The following is an 18,607-nucleotide window of genomic DNA, read 5'->3' as shown; positions in this document are numbered from 1 at the left end:
TCCCGGCCAGAGCCACAGCTTGTCCCCCTCCATCTGGACGCTCCCTGCCCCTTCCCCTCCCCAGGGTCTCTGGGCCTCCGTGTTTTGGGTTTGGTGGCGCATCCCTGGCGGGGGGCGGGGCAGGGCGGGGTGGGGGCTGGACCCCCCAGAGGTGCCGCGTCCTCCTGGAGGCCTCCCCGTGATGCTGCCTTAGAGCACGGGGTGCGGGTGCCTCGCGCGCCCAGTCTCTGCTGGAGGAGCTACTGTTCTGCCTTTGCAGTTAGGACGTCATTTGTGGGGAGACACGTGGGGACCAGGTACGTAAGCCGGCCTTGACTGAGCTCCCCCGACGCACTTCCGCCACAGCCGATGGTTCGCTGATTCCACTTCCTTCTGTGTTTATGTCAGCTTTTCACTGGGAGAAAGTGTTTCCCCTTTCTTAGCCATTTGTGTACATCAGTGTGGCCTCACTTTTTCACTCAGAGGGTAAACAGTTGGTCATTACTGCTACATCGGCATTCCATATGGATCACGCTGGTTTTGACACGTGGACTTCTGCTGGTCAGGCTGGCCTCCCGGTCCTCCCAACATGTCCCCTCATCTTTGAACACGTCCATGCCTTTGAACCCACGGTGCCCCCACCCCCACCCCCCGCAGCTTGTTTTTGCCTCGCTCCAGTCCTGGAACCAACTGCTCCTCCAAGAAACCTGATTCCTTTTAGTGGAAACCACGTTTAGAAGTAAGGTCTGGGCACTTGGTGTGCTCACTGCTGCTTCGTATCTGAGTCTCTCCACGCAGAGAGCTAGAAAGTGTGTGTACACACGAGCACACACGACCAAACGTGTACACACGTGCACGCATGACCAAATGTGTACACGCATGCACACACGACAGAACGTGTTCACACACGACCAAATTTGTGCACACACAGCTCATCTGTCCGTACCTGCACCTGCTAAGACCATGTGCTCGCAGATACCTCCCTTCCCTCCCGGACGTGACCTCTCCCACGGTGGCCCCAGCGCACACTCTGCTCTGTGTGGCGGGCTGGTGGCCTGCAGCCCCGTGAGGCCAGGTGGCTGGCGACCGGGTGCCATTTGGCCGAGGACCCCAGCACGGCACCCTGGCTCCCTCCCCGGCGGTTGATCGCGGCGTCTCCCCCGCAGGGCTGCAAGCACAACAGCTACGAGGATGCCAAGGCCTACGGCTTCAAGAACAGGCTGATCATCGTGTCGGCGGAGACGGCGGGCAACGGGCTGTACAACTTCATCGTGCCGCTCCGCGCCTACTACCGGCCCCGCAGAGAGCTCAACCCCATCGTGCTGCTGCTGGACAACAGGTGAGGGGCACAGGCGCCCCAGACCTTCGGGAGGCAGGGGGGGCAGCCCCGGCCCTCGGCACTGCTCCGTCGTCCTCCCGCAGGGCTTCTCCCGGCCCTACTGGGTCCCCACGACCATGAGCCCCCAGGGGCCAACCTCCAGCACTGCTACCCCCAGAGGCCGGGGTCCAGCCTCGGCTGTCCTGGACCCTGGGGCCTCGGTTTCCCCGCGGGTACGATAAAGAGCAGCCCCATTGGCCGCTAAAGGCCCCCCTGGTCCCACACGCTGCGGTCCCAGGGCCCCTGCTCGCCCAGGTCAGGGCTGGGCTGGCCGTGGGGGCTGGCGGCAGGGCAGGGTGGGCGCCTCCAGGACCTGCTGTGTCCACAGGCCTGACCACCACTTCCTGGAGGCCATCTGCTGCTTCCCCATGGTCTACTACATGGAGGGCTCCGTGGACAAGTAAGAGCCGCTCCGCAGGAGGGCCCCGCCCTCTCCCCTCCTCCCCGCGCGGCCAGGGCGGAGTGGGAGGGAGCAGGACACACCCCAGCCCGTCTCCCCGCAGCCTGGACAGCCTGCTGCAGTGCGGCATCATCTACGCCGACAACCTGGTGGTGGTGGACAAGGAGAGCACCATGAGCGCCAAGGAGGACTACATGGCCGACGCAAAGACCATCGTCAACGTGCAGACCATGTTCCGGTGCGGCGCGCGGCCCGCCCTGAGCCCCGCCCACGTCTGCGACCAGCCCCGCCCTGAGCCCCGCCCACGTCCGCACCGGGACCCGCCCTGAGCCCCCGCCCACGTCCGCGACCAGCCCCGCCCTGAGCCCCCGCCCACGTCCGTGACCGGGACCCGCCCCCCGCCCAGGCTCTTTCCCAGCCTCAGCATCACCACGGAGCTCACCCACCCGTCCAACATGCGGTTCATGCAGTTCCGCGCCAAGGACAGCTACTCTCTGGCTCTTTCCAGGCTGGAGAAGGTAAGCAGCCCCGCCCGACCTGCCGAGCTGAGGGCTTCAGGCCCTGCGCCACAACCTGGAGTGGGGGGGCGACTGGGGCCATGGGAGGCCTGGGTGCCTGCCCTCCTCCGGCCAGGGGGCTCAGAGACCTGGGCTCAGCCCCAGCGCGAGGCTCTCGAGTGTGCAGCCCGGAGACCTCAGGGTCATCGGCCAGGAGCGGACATTGTCCCCCTAACGTCGGGCCTGGCCCGGCCTCGTGTGAGGCAGAGGTTGCCCGTCACGCCAGGAATTACTAGCCCAGGTGATACCGGCCCCGACACCATGCCCAAACCTGAATCGTGTCCATTCTGTCAACTGCCCAGCAGGGACGTGCTCGTCCCGGTATAGTCAGGGTGGGGGATAAGGGGGCACAACTTGCCTCAGGTCACACAGCAGTGCGGTGGGACAGCTGAAGTCAGCTCCAGGAAGGGCATCAGCTGGGCCCAGGTGTGGAGCCCAGGGACACGGGTGGCGCGGGCCTGGTGGTGCTGCCCTGGCACGTTTGTGGGCCCCAGGCCGCTGCCCGGGTCAGTGCAGCACTACCTTCCACCAAGGGGCAGGGCCGTGCTCAGGCTGCCTTGGGTGAAACCAGGAAGCAGGTGGGCTGCCACGGAGGAGACCCTGGCCGCTGCGGTTGGGAGCAGTGACCATTCCCTGGGAGCCTGGGCTGAGGTCCTCGTCAGGGGACGGCTTGCACTTGCGTGGCTGACCCTGTGCCACACCGGGGAGGACCCCCGAATGGCCGCTCCCCCAGGCCAGGCCTGGCCACCGACAGCAGACAGAGGGACAGCATGGGAGCTCTGAACCCGGACAGACAACAGAAGTGAGTTTCCGTGGTGGCCCTGGAGCTCCTTGGATGGCACCTGGGGGCCTCAGTCAGCGGCCCGGGAGCTCAGGCCATCCTGCTCTTGGAGGAGGCTTGGCCTGCACCCCACACGATGGCCCAGTGGACGCCCCTAAAGGCCCCCTTGCAGTGCCCCGTGAGCTAAGCCTGCCTCCACTCAAGGCTGAGCCGTGGGCTTTGGAAGTCGGCCTCAGCAGCCCCAGCTAGACTGTATCCAGGCGCTCGGGCCAGTCTGATCCAAGCACAGGCAGGGGTGACCAGCACAGAACTGGGGTCAAGGCTGATACCCTGGTGCTGGCCCTCACTTGCCGCCTTCCCTCGAGCAAACCCAGTTCCCCACAGGCCTTGCACCCGGACCTGTTCCGGAGGTGGGCGTGAAGTAGGTCCGTCAGCAAACACGCGGCAAACGTCCTCCCACTCCCCTTTCCTTGCACGGCAGACATCTCAAATCCACCTCCCACCCCCTCTCTCTGTGGCAGGCATCACCACTTGATAGCACCTTCCTCTGCAGCATTGTCTCCAGGGGCAGGGGCGGGCGGCCCACTCCCCACCCCGTGGGTGCACGCTGGGGAGCCCAGTCCTGTCGTTTGTGATCTGGAGAAAAGTCAGGAAGTGAGCACGTGTGACCGTGGGCGGCTGCAGCCTTGGGCGCTTGCCGGCTGAGGTCCACGTGGGGCGGGGCCGAGGATGGGGCGGGCGGGCGGGCAGAGCCACGTGATGCCACCCAGTCTCTGGAGACGGAGCTGGCGCGCCCACCCCGCGCAGAGAGGATTCCGTGGAGGATGGGGAGGGAAGATGGGATCGCGCTGTACATACAACTGCATGAGACAAGTCCTGTTTAATGAGTAGAAACTGAAGGGACACTGGAAATACTTCCGGCGTTCAGATCAACGTGCTTCCAAGAGGTCGCGCTGGCACTGGGGGGTGATTCAGGCGTAGAGGGTGGCGTCCGTGTCTCCCTGGAGGTTGTTCTCAGGAAGATCTCCCAGAGTCGGGGCTCCCCACCGCATCCCAGGACGCAGGCTCCCAGTGGCGTCATCGTTCTAACAGTCTCAGCGCCTGTGACAGCGACCTCGGCCAGGAGCCCGTTCAGACTGGCCCCTCTTCGGCAGGGCCCCGGATGCCCGTCCAGTCCTGCTCCTGCTTCCCTCTGGCCGCGTGGTTCTCAGGAGGGCTCGTCCCCGTGTGTTCCCACGTTTCGCTGTCGCGTGCGACCTCGGAGCTGGGGCTAAAGCCTCTGGACCCTCCGCGGCCGCTACAGAGTGGACAGCGTGAAACCAGGGCCCTCGTTCAGAACGCAGGAAAGTCCTGTGAAGCCACTGAAACGTCAGGCCTCTTCCTTCCTCCTCGGTCTCCCGACCCGTCCTGGTTCTCTTCTTCTCAAACCATTCATTTTTCTGAGTGAAGGGAAACTGACAATTTTAACTATTTCGGGAATCTCTCCGTTTGTCCTCATAACGTGTGACCTGGGCTCTGAATGACACCGTGGGACGCAGCCTGGAGTCACCACGCCACGCGGCTCTGGATCTGCGGCTCTCATGTGATAGCACACTGTTTCCCTCCTGGATGCCCGCGTGCCGTCCAGCACGCCCTTGGGCTCCCTGCTGGTGGGGAGGGACAGAGGCGAGGCCTCCTTCCCCGGGCGTCTGTCTGCCCCGCCGTCCAACCTTACAGCAAGGAGGCTGCCGAGGCCAAGTGCAGCCTCAGCGAGAGGGGCCACGAGAGGGCTCTTGGTGGGCTACGCGGCCCACCTTCTGTCTGTCTGAAGCGTGTTCTGGTCCAGCAGGAAGGACAGTCTCCCGGGCTCAGAGCCACCTCTCAGCCATAGGCCGACCTGGTGCGGCGGGGACAACGCCCCCAAAAGCCCCTGCCCTAGCCCCGGAACCAGCACGGGGTGGAGAAGACGATTCCATGAAGAATCCTGAGATGGAGGGGGCCCTGGTTCACCCAGGGCCCACACGCCATCACCAGGGGTCTTGCAAGAGGGAGGCCCATGGAGGTGGAGGAAGGGCCAGAGGTCAGGGACGTGGTCAGCCTCTGGAAACGACGAGAGGGAGAGGAAAGGGTGGTCCTCTGGGGCCGCCGGCTGGAGCACGGCACCGTGACACCTGATTCCAGCCCCTGAAGTCTGTTCGGACTTGGAACGTCCAAAACCGACAGAGTAAACGCGTGTGGTTTTGAGCTTTGGGGTTTGTGGTCGTCCGTTCCGCGGCCACGGGAGCCGCGCACAGTGGGTCTAAGGGACCCGCGTGGAGCCTCGCGACGCCATGCACGCAGCACAGGCAGACACGTCTCTGCTCACGCGCGTGCCCTGCCGTCCTGTCAGTTTCGCTCATGGACTCGTGCTCCGGGGTGAAATTACCGTAAGGGTTAGGGTTCCGCGATGGCAACGGCAGGGCGTTAAACCAAGTCCAGGCTCCCGTTTCTTCCCAGCAGAGCCCCGAACCCTTACCCCCGCCTCTGGCCCCCCGTGTGTCTGGGGGGACGCGTAGCTGGGTGCTCGGCCTGTGGTCAGCCGTCTGCTGTGTGTGTTCACACGCTCGCCCTGCACACGCGCACACACCCCGTGCACGCGGAGGTCCCTGGGCTGCCTGCCCTGCGCGGCCGCGGCCGTGGCCACGGGCACCAGCCAGCCTGAGCCCCTCGTCCTGCAGAGGGAGCGGGAGAACGGCTCCAACCTGGCCTTCATGTTCCGCCTGCCCTTCGCCGCCGGCCGCGTCTTCAGCATCAGCATGTTGGACACGCTGCTGTATCAGGTCAGCAGGGGCGGGGGGCCGGCGCCCGGCATCCGGTTCCAGTCCTGAGCCACGTGCCCCTCGCTGAGCACCCACCCCTGGGTCCCCAGGAGGCCGGCCAGGACTGGGAGGCTCGGGGCCCCATCCCCGCCGGGGAGCAGCAGGGGTTCACCCGAGTGTCCCCCGTCCTTTCCTCCCAGGAGAGCGCTACCCTGGGGTTGGCTCCCGGCAGCCTCTGGGTTTCTGATCCCTTTTGCCCTAGTGCACTCGGCCTAGTGAGCGACCACGGCCAGGAAAGGCCGCCCAGCTCTGTCTGCTGGGCGCACCGCACGGGAGGCTGTGGGCGCCCGGCGCGCGTGTCCAGGGGATGTGGAGGCAGATCTGCCCGCACTGCCCGGCCTCACTGCGGTCTCTCCTCTCCAGTCCTTCGTGAAGGACTACATGATCCCCATCACCAGGCTGCTCCTGGGGCTGGACACCACGCCGGGCTCCGGCTACCTCTGTGCCGTAAGTGCCTGGGCCAGGCGGGCAGGGCAGGCGGGCCCTGCTGGGGAGGGTCCTCCTGCCCGAGGCCGGCCCAGCCCAGGCTCCTGCGTTCCAGATGAAGGTCACAGAGGACGACCTGTGGATCCGCACCTACGGCCGCCTCTTCCAGAAGCTGTGCTCGTCCAGCGCCGAGATCCCCATCGGCATCTACAGGACCGAGAGCCATGTCTTCTCCTCCTCGGAGGTGCGGGGACGGGGAGGAGAAGGGCTCCCCAAGGCGGCCCCGTTGCTCTGTGACTCGGACCGCCCCTTTTCCAGGTTGGGGATCTGGGCCTTTGCTGTCAGGCCCTTTTTGGGTCAGGCCCACATACCTCCATACGTGGACATCCCCTGGGTGGGTGTGACCACCCCCATGGGGGAGGGGCGGCTCGAGAGCACTGTGGGGCCCCTGTGCCGCCCGCTGGAACTGCAGAGGGTGGCCTGCCCACGGGTCCTGAGTCCACGAGGGCTCAGGCAGCCTTGGGGGTCAGGGCAGGAGCCCCACAGGTACCCAGGCTGCCCTGGTTTCCTTTGCAGCCTCACAACCTCAGGGCCCAGGTGAGTGGTCCCTTCAGGCCCACAGGGGTTCACTTAACATGCACGAGTCCCGCCTGGCAGGGGCGCAGGGCCCTGGGCTCTGGGTGACGGGTCAAGGAGCGAGGCCCCAGGATGCGCCAGCCAAGGTGCAGCTCAGAGAGGGCTCCTGGCATCACCCCAGCCCCCATACAGATGGGCAAACTGAGGCCCAGGACGGGAAGCCCAGGGTCCCCCAGCCCCCATGACATCTGCCTTTCGTGCCACGGCTCCCATCCTGGCAGGTACCCCCTCCTCCCCGCTGTCCATCCCGATCTCCACACCCCAGAGCCCCACACCCCGACTGAGCCACGCAAGGCCCTGGAACTTCCCAGCCTACCACGTGCCCCACCCCCGCTCTCTCCTGCCCCCCAAGATGAGGAAACTGAGTCGCACAGAGGAGGTGCCCCCCCCCAGCCCCATGGCAAAGCCGGGACACGCAGGGCCCAGACAGGTTGAGGGAGGTGCCCCTCTCACCAGCAAATCAGAGACAGACCTAGAGCCAGCAGCTGGGACGGCTGAGTGGTTTGGGGCTGTGGCCCGGCACCCTCTGCCCAGCTGCAGAGGAAGGCACTGGCGTCCCTGGGCTGAGCTGCCCCCAGGGACTGTGACTGTCCTCCTCCCTGTCACCCCAGCTGCTCCGTGGGTCACCCCATCCTCTGCCCGGCACCCCTCCCAACCTGTCCCAGCCCCTCCCCCGTCCCCTATCTCCCTCCCCGTGCCCGGATCCCCCTCCTCTCCTGGGCCCTCACCCCTCCTCCCCGGCCAGTCCCAGGTCTCGGTGAGCGTGGAGCACCACGAGGAAACCCGGGAGGCGCAGGGGCCCTGGGGCTCACGGGCAGGCACGGGTGGCGGCGGGCACACGGTGGGCGGCGGCTCGGCGGAGCGCCCTCTCCTGCGGCGCAAGAGCCTGCCGTGGGCACGGAGGCTGAGCCGCAAGGGCACCCGGCACACGGGGAAGGCGGCGGCCGAGGAGATCAGCCAGCAGCGGCTCCGCCTGCACCAGCGGTCCGAGCGGCAGGAGCTCTCCGAGCTGGTCAAGAACCGCATGAAGCATCTGGGGCTGCCCACCACTGGCTACGGTAAGGCCGCAGGGCCATCTCCCGTCTGCCCTCGCGGCCCGCGCTCTGCCCGCCGGGGCACCGGCCCCGCGGCCCGTCAGAGCTCCCCGCGTGGAGCTTCCGCGTAAGGAAGGGCTCACCCCTCCACTCTGGGGCCTCAGTTTCCCCATCTGTAAAATAAAGGCCCAGGCCGGCGGAGCCCAGCAGGCAGCTCTCCTGCAGGAGGCAGCTGTGGGTGGGGAGGGCTGGGTCGGGGTCCCGAAAGCCAAGGGCACAGGCCTCGGTCGGGGACAGACCAGTCACCTGCAGCTGGTCCTGCTGGGGTCAGAAACACAGGGGCCCGCTGCGTACTGTGAGAACAAGAACAGGGTGTGGCAGGGAAACCCCGGAGCCCCCGGCCACTCCTCCCTTTGCCCTCCCAGCAGCTGGAGCTCGGGGTTACGGGGGCAGATCTGGGGGCCGCCGGTCGAACGGCCGAGCACCAAAACACTCTTCCCGGGCCACGGGGGCCCCACCGTTGCTCCTAGCGCACGGCCACCCCCTCCCTGCGACTTCAGGGCGACACCACCAGGGCGGTTGTCATCGGCAGATTTTCTCCATAGCTTGTTTTGGGGAGAAGTTTGTGACGTGACCATGAACAGGCCTGGGGTGCCCTGGCTGGGCCAGAGGAGAGAAGCCCGTCCCCTCCCCACTCCAGAGTTGCTGCCTCCGTTGATGGGGCCGAAAGGGGCCCAAGCCCCTCACCGCCGCCCGGCCTGGTGAAGGCTCTGGACTCCGCTGGGTGCCGTCTCGGGGACTCTGCCCACTTCCCAGGCCTGGCTCTGTCCCCAGGCGCCCACCTCCTGGCTCAGGGGCCCCTAAGTCCCCTCCAAGTGGGATGAGGCAGCTCGGGTTTCACCCAGGAGCTGCCCAAGGGTCTGGCCGTCTGCGGGGCCCGAGGTGGACGGCCGCCCGTGAGAGCTGCCCAGCCCCTCCCGGCCACACCCCGGCCTCACGATGTGCCTCTGTCCCCTCTCAGTGTCCCTTCCCCGGGAGGGTGCTGTCACCCCCCTTCCGGGTGGCGCACTGACTGCCGAGGCTCCGAGTGGGGTGTCCCGTGTCCACGGGCTCGCGTCGCGCACTGGCTCACGGGCTCGCGTCGCGCACTGGCAGAGACTCCAGCTCCGCTGAGCCCCAGGGCGGGCGCCCCTGGGTGGGCACTCGGTGCTCCCCTGGGCCTCCTCGCACCCCCCCCCACCAGAGCCTGGCAGATGAGGGGCCGACTTCTGTTCAGGGACAGACGGGCCTCCCGCCTTGCAGCCGCCCCCTGCCCCCCTCCCCGCTGCGCTGCGGCCGCCTCTGCGCTATTTGCTCACCTGTCTCTCTCTCTGTTTCTGTCTGTCCCTCTTCCTGTGTGTTCCGTAGAGGATGTAGCAAATTTAACAGCCAGTGATGTCATGAATCGGGTAAACCTGGGATATTTGCAAGGTAATTCTGCTCCGGTGGCTGGAGCCTGGCAGAGGGGCAGGCCAACCCTTCGCCGACGGTCCACCTGGTGGCCGCCCGCCCTGGCCAGGCAGGCAGACAGAACGAGACACGAGGGAGGGTCCCTGCAGTCAGGGGCCCACGAGCTCCCAGGCCGCCCCACCGCGGGGACCTTAACTTTCCTCCTTCATTTGCTGACTTCGGTACTGACCCTAGTACCTCAGCCCTTCTGCCCCGACTGTTGTCTGAGATAAGCCCTGCTCTGAGCACGCAGGTGGCCATCGGCCTGCAGCCAGCCCCTGGGAGCCCACCCAGCTCTCGGGAAGCATCCAGATGGAGGGCCCCAGGCCAGGGTGCCCGTGGCCCTGTGGGCTGGTGCCTGGGGCCTTGGGGTCTGCTGCGCCCTGAGCCTTCGGAGGGCCACCCAAGCCCGGGGGACGGCTGACCACCGCGCCCCCGCTGGGGCTTCAGGAGGGGGTTCTCTGTCTAGTTGAGGCAAAACCTGTTTGTGCCCCATTCTCATCCGGAGGCTCAGGTGCTGCGTGGGCCCCCTGTGTCTTCCAAGAAGACACCCCACAGCCCCCAGATGTGCCCCCAGACCCCAACAGAGGTCAGAGCAGAGTCCAGGCCTCACTGCCGGGACCCCTTCGCTCCCTGGGGGCCCCTCACGACCCGGGGAGGCTCAGAGCCCACACGCCCCGGCCCCCTGGGGTTAGGGGTGACCCCAGCGCTGACAGGCCCCCTGAGCCCAGGTAGGTGTTAGCTCAGGTGGGACTGGACGGCCAGGGGCAGAGCCAGGTCCAGGAGCGAGAAGCTCCGGGGTTCACGGCGGGGGAGCTGCTGGGGGTCGGCCCAGCTGGGCCTGAGCAGGCGAAGCCCTGGCATCTCCGGGGTCCCTGTGCTTTTCCTCACCCCGCACCCCACGACCACATTCACGGCAGAGCCCCCAGGCCAGCCCAAGTCCAAGCCTGGGGCTGCCGTGAACGGGGTGGCTGCCTCGCCCCCTCCCTGCGCCCAGCTGCACCCCTGCTCCCTGCCAAGGCTCCCGGGCAGGGGTGGCCGCACCCACAGGCTCCCCGGGTGGTGTGTCCTGAGCCCCCCACCGACGTGTGGACACCGAGAGGTGCCTAAGCCAGGATGTAGAACCAGAGGAGAGGCTGATCCTGGGGGGCTGCAGGGCAGTCAGTCCCCCGGGGAGGGCACCGCCATGAGGACCCCGCAGCGGCATGCATCTCGGGGGAAGGTGCTGCAGTTGCCCCCAGCGCACGGAGGAGAGTGGGGCTGTGGTCAGCGTGGACGCCCAGGGCCGGGCCGGGCCGGGCGTCTGGTCTGCGGGCTGAAGGAGGAGGGCCCGCACAGAGGCTTGTGGTGCCCGGTAGCGGGTGCGAGGGGGAGCGCAGCAGCACAGCCCTTGGTCGCTGGCCAGGAGTGCCATCACCAGCCCGCGGCCGCACCCCGGGCCCTCACCAGAGCACAGCAGGCACGGCGCAGCCGCCCCGTCCCAGGGAAGTCGGGGTCTGGGCCTCGCAGCAGAGCACACCCAGCCCTGGGCGCCACAGCCGGGCCCCCGTAAGCACGGAGCTGGGCCTGCTTCGGGCCGGGAGTGCCCGTGATCCGTGCCCCCGGGGGAGAAGCAGGGTCCAGGCCGGAGGGGAGGCCCAGCGAGGCAGGCGCCGCTCCCCCTCTCCCTGGCCACACAGAGGGGCCCGGCCCAGCCCCGGCCTCTCCGCTTCCTTGTTCTAACCGTGCGCCTGTCCCCGTGGAGCCGCCCTGGCTGTGGTCAGGGGTGCGGGATCCCCGAGAGCTTTCGGGAGCCTCCCCGCCCCCACCCGCGCCACCCGCTACCCCCACTGCCCGGCTCCGTGCTGCCCACCCTGGAGGTACGCAGCCTCCAGCGTGAGCCAACCTGGCTCGTGACCCTGCGTGGGGGTCAGGCCGTCCCCTTCCCGGGCGTGGACGCGAGGTTGGCACCAGCTGATGCCGTCAGGGTCTGCACATGTCCGTCAGCTCCCGGGTCCCAGCCTGTGCCCCGACCTGTCCCCAGGAAGCACGCCGCGCTCCGCCTGCCGCCGTGCAGGTCCCGAATGCACCGCCAGATGCGGCCCTGAACTCATCAGTTCAGAGGAGCGAGCTGCAGCCCCCCCCCCGCCCCCGGCTAGTCAGCGGGCAACTGCCCCAGCTTCGCAGAGAATCCCGCCCCTCAGTGGACCGGCTGGCGCCCTCCCAACGGGAGGGACGGTGCCGAGAGAAGGGAACGGGAGGGGCTGGGGGCAGAGGCCACCCAGGGCCTGATCCCCCTGGAGGGCCGTTCCCTTGATGCCCGTTCCTGGGTCAGGGGGTGCCTTTAGGCATCACCAAATGGAGAAACTGAGGCCGCCAGCCGTTCGTGAGCTTGGGGTCACTGCCAGACAGCGGCCAGCCCTGTCCCTGTATCTGGCCGGAGAGGCACCTGTGAGGTGACCAGGGTTTCTCCAGAATCCACAGCCACCCCGTGGGCTGGACCCCAGGCTGTCTCTGTGACGGGCAGCTCGGACCCCGTGTGTGCCCAAGGGCCCCTCTGGGAGACTGAGCCGGGCGGACTCTGGGCTGGTGCCACGGGAGCAGGTCTTGGGAAGGAAAGGACGAGTCTGAAGCGGAGGGCTGAGGAGGGGTCAGGAGTGGCCTGTATGGGGTGGGGATGCAGGGCACTGGGGGGCGGGGGAGGGAGTGAGTCTGAGGGCTGCACTAGGTGTGAGTGCGGGTGTGTAGGTGTGTGCACACGTGTCGGTGTGCACAGGTGTGCTCCATGTTCAGGGTCAGGACACCCTAAGATGTTGATGACCCAGCTGAGCGAGCCATCGGGAGACCGTGGGGGCCAGTGCCTGCTGCCCTCGTGGCCGCCCCCATGCCCGTGCAGCGCGGGTGCCGAGGCCAGTGTCGGTCAGGGAGGACCGGCCCTGCTGGGTTCGCCGGGACGAGGGCTCAGGCAGAACGGCTGAAAGGCCGGGAGGATTCTGCAGCTGGACCAGAGCTGCCAGCTCCTCGGGGCCCCCCAGAGCAGAGGTGGAGGGGGGGCGCTGAGTGGTGACTGCGCGCTGGGCCCTGTCTCCGCAGACGAGATGAACGACCAACAGAACACCCTCTCCTATGTGCTCATCAACCCTCCACCGGACACGCGGCTGGAGCCCAACGACATTGTGTAAGTACCGGGTCCCCGGACAAGTGTAGACACCTGCCCATCTGACATGTGGGCGTCCAGCCCAGCCTCCCAGGCGCAGGGCGACATCAGGGACCTCCCGCCCTCCCCGCAGGTATCTCATCCGCTCCGACCCCCTGGCCCACGTGGCCAGCAGCTCCCGGAGCCGGAAGAGCAGCTGCAGCAACAAGCTGGCTTCCTGCAACCCCGAGACGCGGGACGAGACGCAGTTCTGAGTGCCGTGTGGAGCCCTCCGGGCTGACCTCGTCCTGCCAGGGTCCGTGGGCCACGTGATGCATGAGTGCAGGGCCCCAACCCCCGCCTGCCGCCCAGCCCAGAGCTGCTCCCGGGACTGGACCCGGTGAGGGCCGAGGCTGCCCCGGGCACTACCAGACGCTGGTGGGAAGCCTTTTTAACCTGTTTTTACAAATCTATACAATCCCTGGCCCTTTGCACAAACGCACCGCAACTCGTGACCGGGTCTGGCCGCAGTGCAGGGACAGGAGCCAGGCTGGACCGCAGAGGACCGGGCCGGGGGCTCGCACCGGAGGAGAGCACACTGCAGCCCCTGAACTTGCCCGTTTCCACGGCCACGGCTGGTATTGATTCCTGGGCCTTGCCCACAGCTCTCAGCAAAGCCACGGGGCGGTGGGCCACCCCTGTCTGCCCTGTGGGTCCCCTGTGGTCTCACTTGTGAGGGTCTGGCCCAGAGTCGGGCCGCAAGGGTCTCCGGAACGGTGAGGCAGGCACGCGAAGGGAGCCTTTTCCAGAAGGAAATGGAAAGCAGGAGGGTCCGCAGCGCGGCCGAGCCCCTGGCAGGGGCGGGGCAGGGGGGCTCCGGAGAGTTGCCAGCAGCCTGGGCTCGCTAGGAGGGAGGCGGGGCTGCCGTGAGACCCCACAGCGGCCCTGGACTTTGGGGAAGAGAATCAGATGACGGCCTTTTCCTCTGGTTTCACGCTGAACTTTCGCAGCCGCGCCATCTGACCTCCTTTTACCACCAGACCTGAAGCACAATTCAGCCGCTGGGCTGCTAGCAGGCCCAGCCTCCGCGCGGGACATTCCTCCTCCTGAGGGAGGGACTCAGGGCGCCGCCGCGGCTCCCGTGTGACTCCCTCTGACAGGTTTTGCACACTCAGTGCTGGAAACTTCTATTAAACGGATGCATCCTACAGACGAGAGGATTGCTTGTAAGGCCTCCCCTCCACGGCGTCAAGCTCGGGGCCTGGGTCTGCCCCAGCCGCCCAGTGTCAAGGGTTAGAGACACTTGCTCTGCTCCCCAACCCACTGGTCCCCACAGGGAAGCCCCTACCCCAGGGAGATGCTGCTGGCCTGAACCTTCCCGAAAAGCAGGAAGCAACTCAGGTGGTGGCGGGGACGGGGTCCAGGAGGGCTCCCTGGCGAGTTGCCTGGCCCTGGAGCCCGGCCGTGCCCAGGAGGGATGTGTGCCCCTCGCCAGCACAAGGCAGCCGTGTTTGTCTTGGGGTGGGGCTCCTGCTCCTACAGAGAGTATTCCCAGAGGCTGGCAGAGGAGCCAGCGCAGCCCCCCACCCGGGGGGGGGCACACGGCTGCTGAGGGGGCCTGCCCTGAGCGAGGGGCACACGTGCAGCTCCTCTCCCCCCACGCTGGCCGCCTGGGGACACTCCCTCCCGCCCAGAGAGCGTCTGCATGCCCAGGGGATGGTGCAGGCTGTGGGCAGTCAGGAAGGGGGCTGACCGGGCTTGGGAGACCCCAGGGCCCATCCCAGCAGGGTCAGTGGCTCCTGGGGTCCTGCCAGCGAGCGTCCTCTCCTGCACCTGCCACCTCTCCTGGCACCCACGCTCCAACTCCCTGAGGGGAGGGGACCCTGCTTGGCCGCTGGACCAGGGGCTCCAACCAGGTGGGGCTGCAGCCCCTGGAATCCCACACGGGGAAGATGGCATCCGACAGGGCTCCTCAGGAGTTGGCTGACTTGAGTCTGGGGTGCACAGGACAGGCGGTGAGAAGTGGGGTTCATCTCCAGACTGGGCTGCACACTCATACCCACGGCTCAGTGCAGACAGAGGGCCCAGCGGAGGCTGGAGACCTGCACCCAGGCGCCCTGACCGAGCGAGGAGAGAACATTTCTCAATGTTTTGCTGAGTTTTTCAAACGTAACAAAATTAGAGGAAAACCTCTGTTTTATTTATTCCTATAGAAAGCTGGTCAGAACAATAACACCAGCAACGTGCTGGCCATTCCGGCTTGTCAAGGGCGCAGGGCCTGGGAACACCGGCTTACGGTGCCCGCTCGCCCCACCCCGGAGCCGAGCGTTCACAGGCAGACGTGCGGCAGGTGCAAGTGGGCGCCCAGACTCGGGGCGGCCGCCCAGAATCTCACAAAGAAGTGCAACTGGCAGCTGGGGGACGAAAAGATACGGAACCATAGCAAATGCTTACTAAAGCCAGAGAAGGCAGGAAAAGGGAGAAACGAAGGACGGCGTGCACAGCACAGCCCTTCACCCCAAGTCCACCTGCCAAGAGAGGAAGGAGGCCCCTCCTCGAGACGGCGCCGGCCCGCCCCGCGCCCCGGGGGCCGAACACGGATGCATGTTCGGCCTCCGCAGGACCACAAGGCGGGCACCCCACGACGCTCTTGGCCCTCGTCTCGACCCCGGTCCAGCCAGTGGTCTCAGAGGTGCCTCTTTCTTTTGGGGGCAGCTGTGCGCCCTGATGAGTGGGTCTCTCAGAAGAGTCGCAGCATTTTCCTGTGAGATTGGCGAGCTATGGCTTCCTGCGTCCCAGGGTCCCCCGACAGGCGTGCAGGCTGGGGTCTGCCGTCCAGGACCTTAGTCCGGCCGCCCTGAAGGCAGCCCCGCCCACCTGGGGCTTGGGGGGCTCGGCTGGGGCCTCCAGGGGCAGGGGCTGGGGGAGCACCCCCGGCATTCCAGGCCCCCAGGGGCGGCCAGATGGCCAGAGCCACCTTGTCCTCAGTGACATCCGCAGGAGCTTGGGGGCCTAGCACGGTGGTCTCAGGGAACTCACGGATGCCTAGAGCAGGCCCTCCAGGCGGGACTGTCAGAGACAGTCTGTTCCATGGCCCCGGTCACAGAGCGCAGGGCTGGGAATGACCATCAGGTCCTCCATGCCCCGGGCACCCTGCATGGGCCCCTCCAGGTACCCTCAAGGGCCTGCCTGGGGGGCCGGGGGGGCCACGTAGCACTGACCCACACCCCCTGCAGCCCCCAGCCTGGCACGTCACTGCTGGCTCCACGAGGCCCGCTGGACCTGGAAGTGTGGTCCAGGGTGGCTGCACCTTCCTCTCTCCAGGAAGACACCCCTCCTGGCAGCCCGGCCTCCATCAGGGACCTGACTGTGGCTGAGCTCCCAGCAGGCCCGAGGCCTTGCCTGTCAGGGGCAGACGGCTTCCCTCCCAGGTCCCGAACTCAGGCCGCTGCCTGCGAGATGGAGAAGCAGCAGACCATCCGTCCTTCAGGGAGGGGCCTTGGTCAGGACTCTGCCTCGCCCTCCTCTTGGGCGCCTGGGCAGCCTCGGGGGCCGGGCAGCCAGGAGGAGGTGGTTCAGGGGCACGAGGTTTGCACCGGGGAAGCGGTGTGAGCGTGCGGAATGGGGGGGCAGAGCCCGTGTCCACCCCTGACGGTCTCGTCATGGCACTCTAAGACCCCTGCCTGGTCTGGCTGTGGGGTCCCTGTCACCCCAGGGCCTGTCCCCTCTCACGAGGACTTGGGCAGAAGGTGCAGCATCACGCCGTGGGCTGAGACCTGCCTTCCCGCCATCCCCAGGCAGGCCTGGGGCTCTGAGGCTGCAGGCTGTACCCGGTCCCGCTGTGGGCCCTGCTCTCCCACCAGGGAGGGGACCCTCAGGCTTGAGTCTCATACTTTAGGAGACTGTGGGGGGGAGCGAGGGGTGCAAGATGAGTCTTGGATCGAAAAAGCACCTCTACCCAGGACTATTCCACACCAGCCTCCCCCAAGTTCCGAGTGACTGAGGCCCAAGTTAACAACGTGGGTTCACGGTGGACCCCCATTCTGGCCCTGGTCACCTGCAGGGAGGCCACCCGGCCCCTGCAGATCCCTTCTCTGGCGGGGACCCCTGTCACCTCAGAGCGGCTCCTGGTCAGGGGGATGGTCCTGGAAGGTGTTCAGGGAACCTGGCCCCGAGGTGGGGTCCTCGAAACCAAGCACCACACTCCAGGGTCCCTCTGGGTCATGCTGGGGAGGACGGCTCACCCAGGCTGCCTTCCTGCTGCCCTGCACCGTCCCAGGGACCCGGGCCACAGCCCCCAGGACGGCAGGGGCTCCACACTCACTGGGCGTCTGCCACAGCCCGTCGTCCTGCCCATCTCGGGGCCGGCCCTTCAGGCCAGCAGCTCCAAGAGTCCGGACGGAGGGGGCCCATGGGGAGCTCAGTGCCCACCTTGGCTCTGAGGCAATCCCTGTGGCTGGTTCCCGGCTGCCCTGCTGCACAGGGGGGTTTGGGGGTCTTCCCAGGGGAACTCCTCCCCCAGGGCCTCCCCCAAGAGCTGGCGCTGAGGCTGGGTCCTCACTGAGGCTGGACGGGGCACCAAATAAGCCTTTAGAAATACCGCTTATCACACCGAAAACAAAGTGAAGAAGTGCTGACGGGTAAGATAATATACAGAAGAGAACATAAATATGTTTTAAAAACTTACCTTCTGTGTATTATTTAGAAAAAGACAGATGACCCAGCAGGAAGGTAGGCAAACAACTTGAAGAGACATTTCACAAACGAAGAAAATCAAAAAGACCAACAAAGAGATGGAAATATGCTCTACTCATCTGTAACCAGGGAAACGCCAATTAAAAACACTAAAAGGGGGGCTTCCCTGGTGGCGTGGTGGTTGAGAGTCCGCCTGCCAATGCAGGGAACACGCGAGCCACAACTACTGAGCCCACGCACTGCTACTACTGAAGCCCGCGCACCTACAGCCGGCGCTCCGCAACGAGAACCCCGCGCACTGCAACGAAGAGTAGCCCCCGCTCGCCGCAACTAGAGAAAGCCCGTGTGCAGCAACGAAGACACAACACAGCCAAAAATAAATAGATAAATAAATAACACTAAGAGAAGGGGTTATATTCCAAACACCAACAGTAAAAAAAAAAAAAAAAGGCCACGCTTTGGCATATATGCTGCTCCCATAATGAAAGAATCCTGTCTAGATTATTTAAAAATCTTCTATGAATCCGTAAGAAAAAGAACCACCCAGTTAGAGAGGCCCAATTGAAAGTGGGCAAATGACCAGGAATCTCCCAGAAAGGGAAGCGTGAATTTGCTCCGTAGACACTGAAAAAATGCCTCACCCTCACGCCAGGGGGCGCCCAGTGACACCAGCAGGACAGCCGTGGGATTCCATGTGAGCCCTCCGTGCACCCGCCGTGCCGGCCCGAGCAGAGCCCCCGCACCCCCAGACCTGCTCTGAGATCCCAGGGCTTGTGGGCTCAGTCCCGCAGGACGGACTCCCCGCCACGCCACCCCCAGTGGGACTGCACCCCGTGTGGGAGGAGGGAGGTGCAGTCCACGTGGAGGCACGAGGCCCTGCTCATCTGCTGGGGCCCAGCCCCTCCCAAGCCCAGACAACAGGGAGACGGCAGGCACCCGAGTCAGGGCTCCTTGTCCTGGGTCCCCAGAGCCAAACCCTGAATCAGCTGACGGCACCCCATGGAGTCCTCTGGGGATTTTGTGGGGGGTGGCGGCCCACCTGCAGACCCGGTGCGAGGGGTCGGCACCTGGTGACTTTGAACCTCGGGCTTAGTCGCACCTCCGGGACGCCCTAAGTGACCGTAACCGGCTGTTCGGGGGGTCAGCAGTGGGCTTCACTTCCCGTGACCGCCCTGCTCGATGCACGTGCTGGTCACGAGCGGGTCTGGAAACGCTTCAGTTCGCATGCTGGTCGCTGCACTTCTAACACTCACCACCTGTTCCTGTGCTTTTCTAGGAGGA

The 18,607-nt window shown here is 66.0% G+C and overlaps 1 protein-coding gene across 5 annotated transcripts in view; it reads left to right on the top strand.

Annotated features, from left to right (window-relative positions):
- Positions 1 to 13,736, top strand: part of KCNT1 (potassium sodium-activated channel subfamily T member 1) — a gene marked incomplete at its 5' end in the record, with an annotated part of 70,577 nt that extends 56,841 nt beyond the window's left edge. For 4 of the 5 annotated variants that reach the window (XM_082657383.1, XM_082657387.1, XM_082657386.1 and 1 more), the window contains 12 exons: positions 1,146 to 1,318; positions 1,686 to 1,757; positions 1,861 to 1,995; positions 2,164 to 2,275; positions 5,792 to 5,893; positions 6,296 to 6,379; positions 6,474 to 6,602; positions 6,935 to 6,955; positions 7,740 to 8,052; positions 9,436 to 9,498; positions 12,589 to 12,673; positions 12,786 to 13,736. In XM_082657383.1, the coding sequence (XP_082513509.1) occupies positions 1,146 to 1,318; positions 1,686 to 1,757; positions 1,861 to 1,995; positions 2,164 to 2,275; positions 5,792 to 5,893; positions 6,296 to 6,379; positions 6,474 to 6,602; positions 6,935 to 6,955; positions 7,740 to 8,052; positions 9,436 to 9,498; positions 12,589 to 12,673; positions 12,786 to 12,906 (1,410 nt within the window). In that variant the 3' untranslated portion in view covers positions 12,907 to 13,736. The remainder of the gene's footprint in view (positions 1 to 1,145; positions 1,319 to 1,685; positions 1,758 to 1,860; positions 1,996 to 2,163; positions 2,276 to 5,791; positions 5,894 to 6,295; positions 6,380 to 6,473; positions 6,603 to 6,934; positions 6,956 to 7,739; positions 8,053 to 9,435; positions 9,499 to 12,588; positions 12,674 to 12,785) is intronic. The other variant, XM_082657384.1, reaches the window with a different exon arrangement.
- Between the last annotated feature and the right edge of the window lie 4,871 nt (positions 13,737 to 18,607).

The sequence above is a fragment of the Grampus griseus genome, assembly GCF_964374135.1.
Source record: "Grampus griseus genome assembly, chromosome: 6".
Classification (NCBI taxonomy): Eukaryota; Metazoa; Chordata; class Mammalia; order Artiodactyla; family Delphinidae; genus Grampus; species Grampus griseus.
The sequence above is the reverse complement of the archived record's forward strand: the minus strand, read 5'-3'. Positions and strand labels throughout refer to the sequence as shown.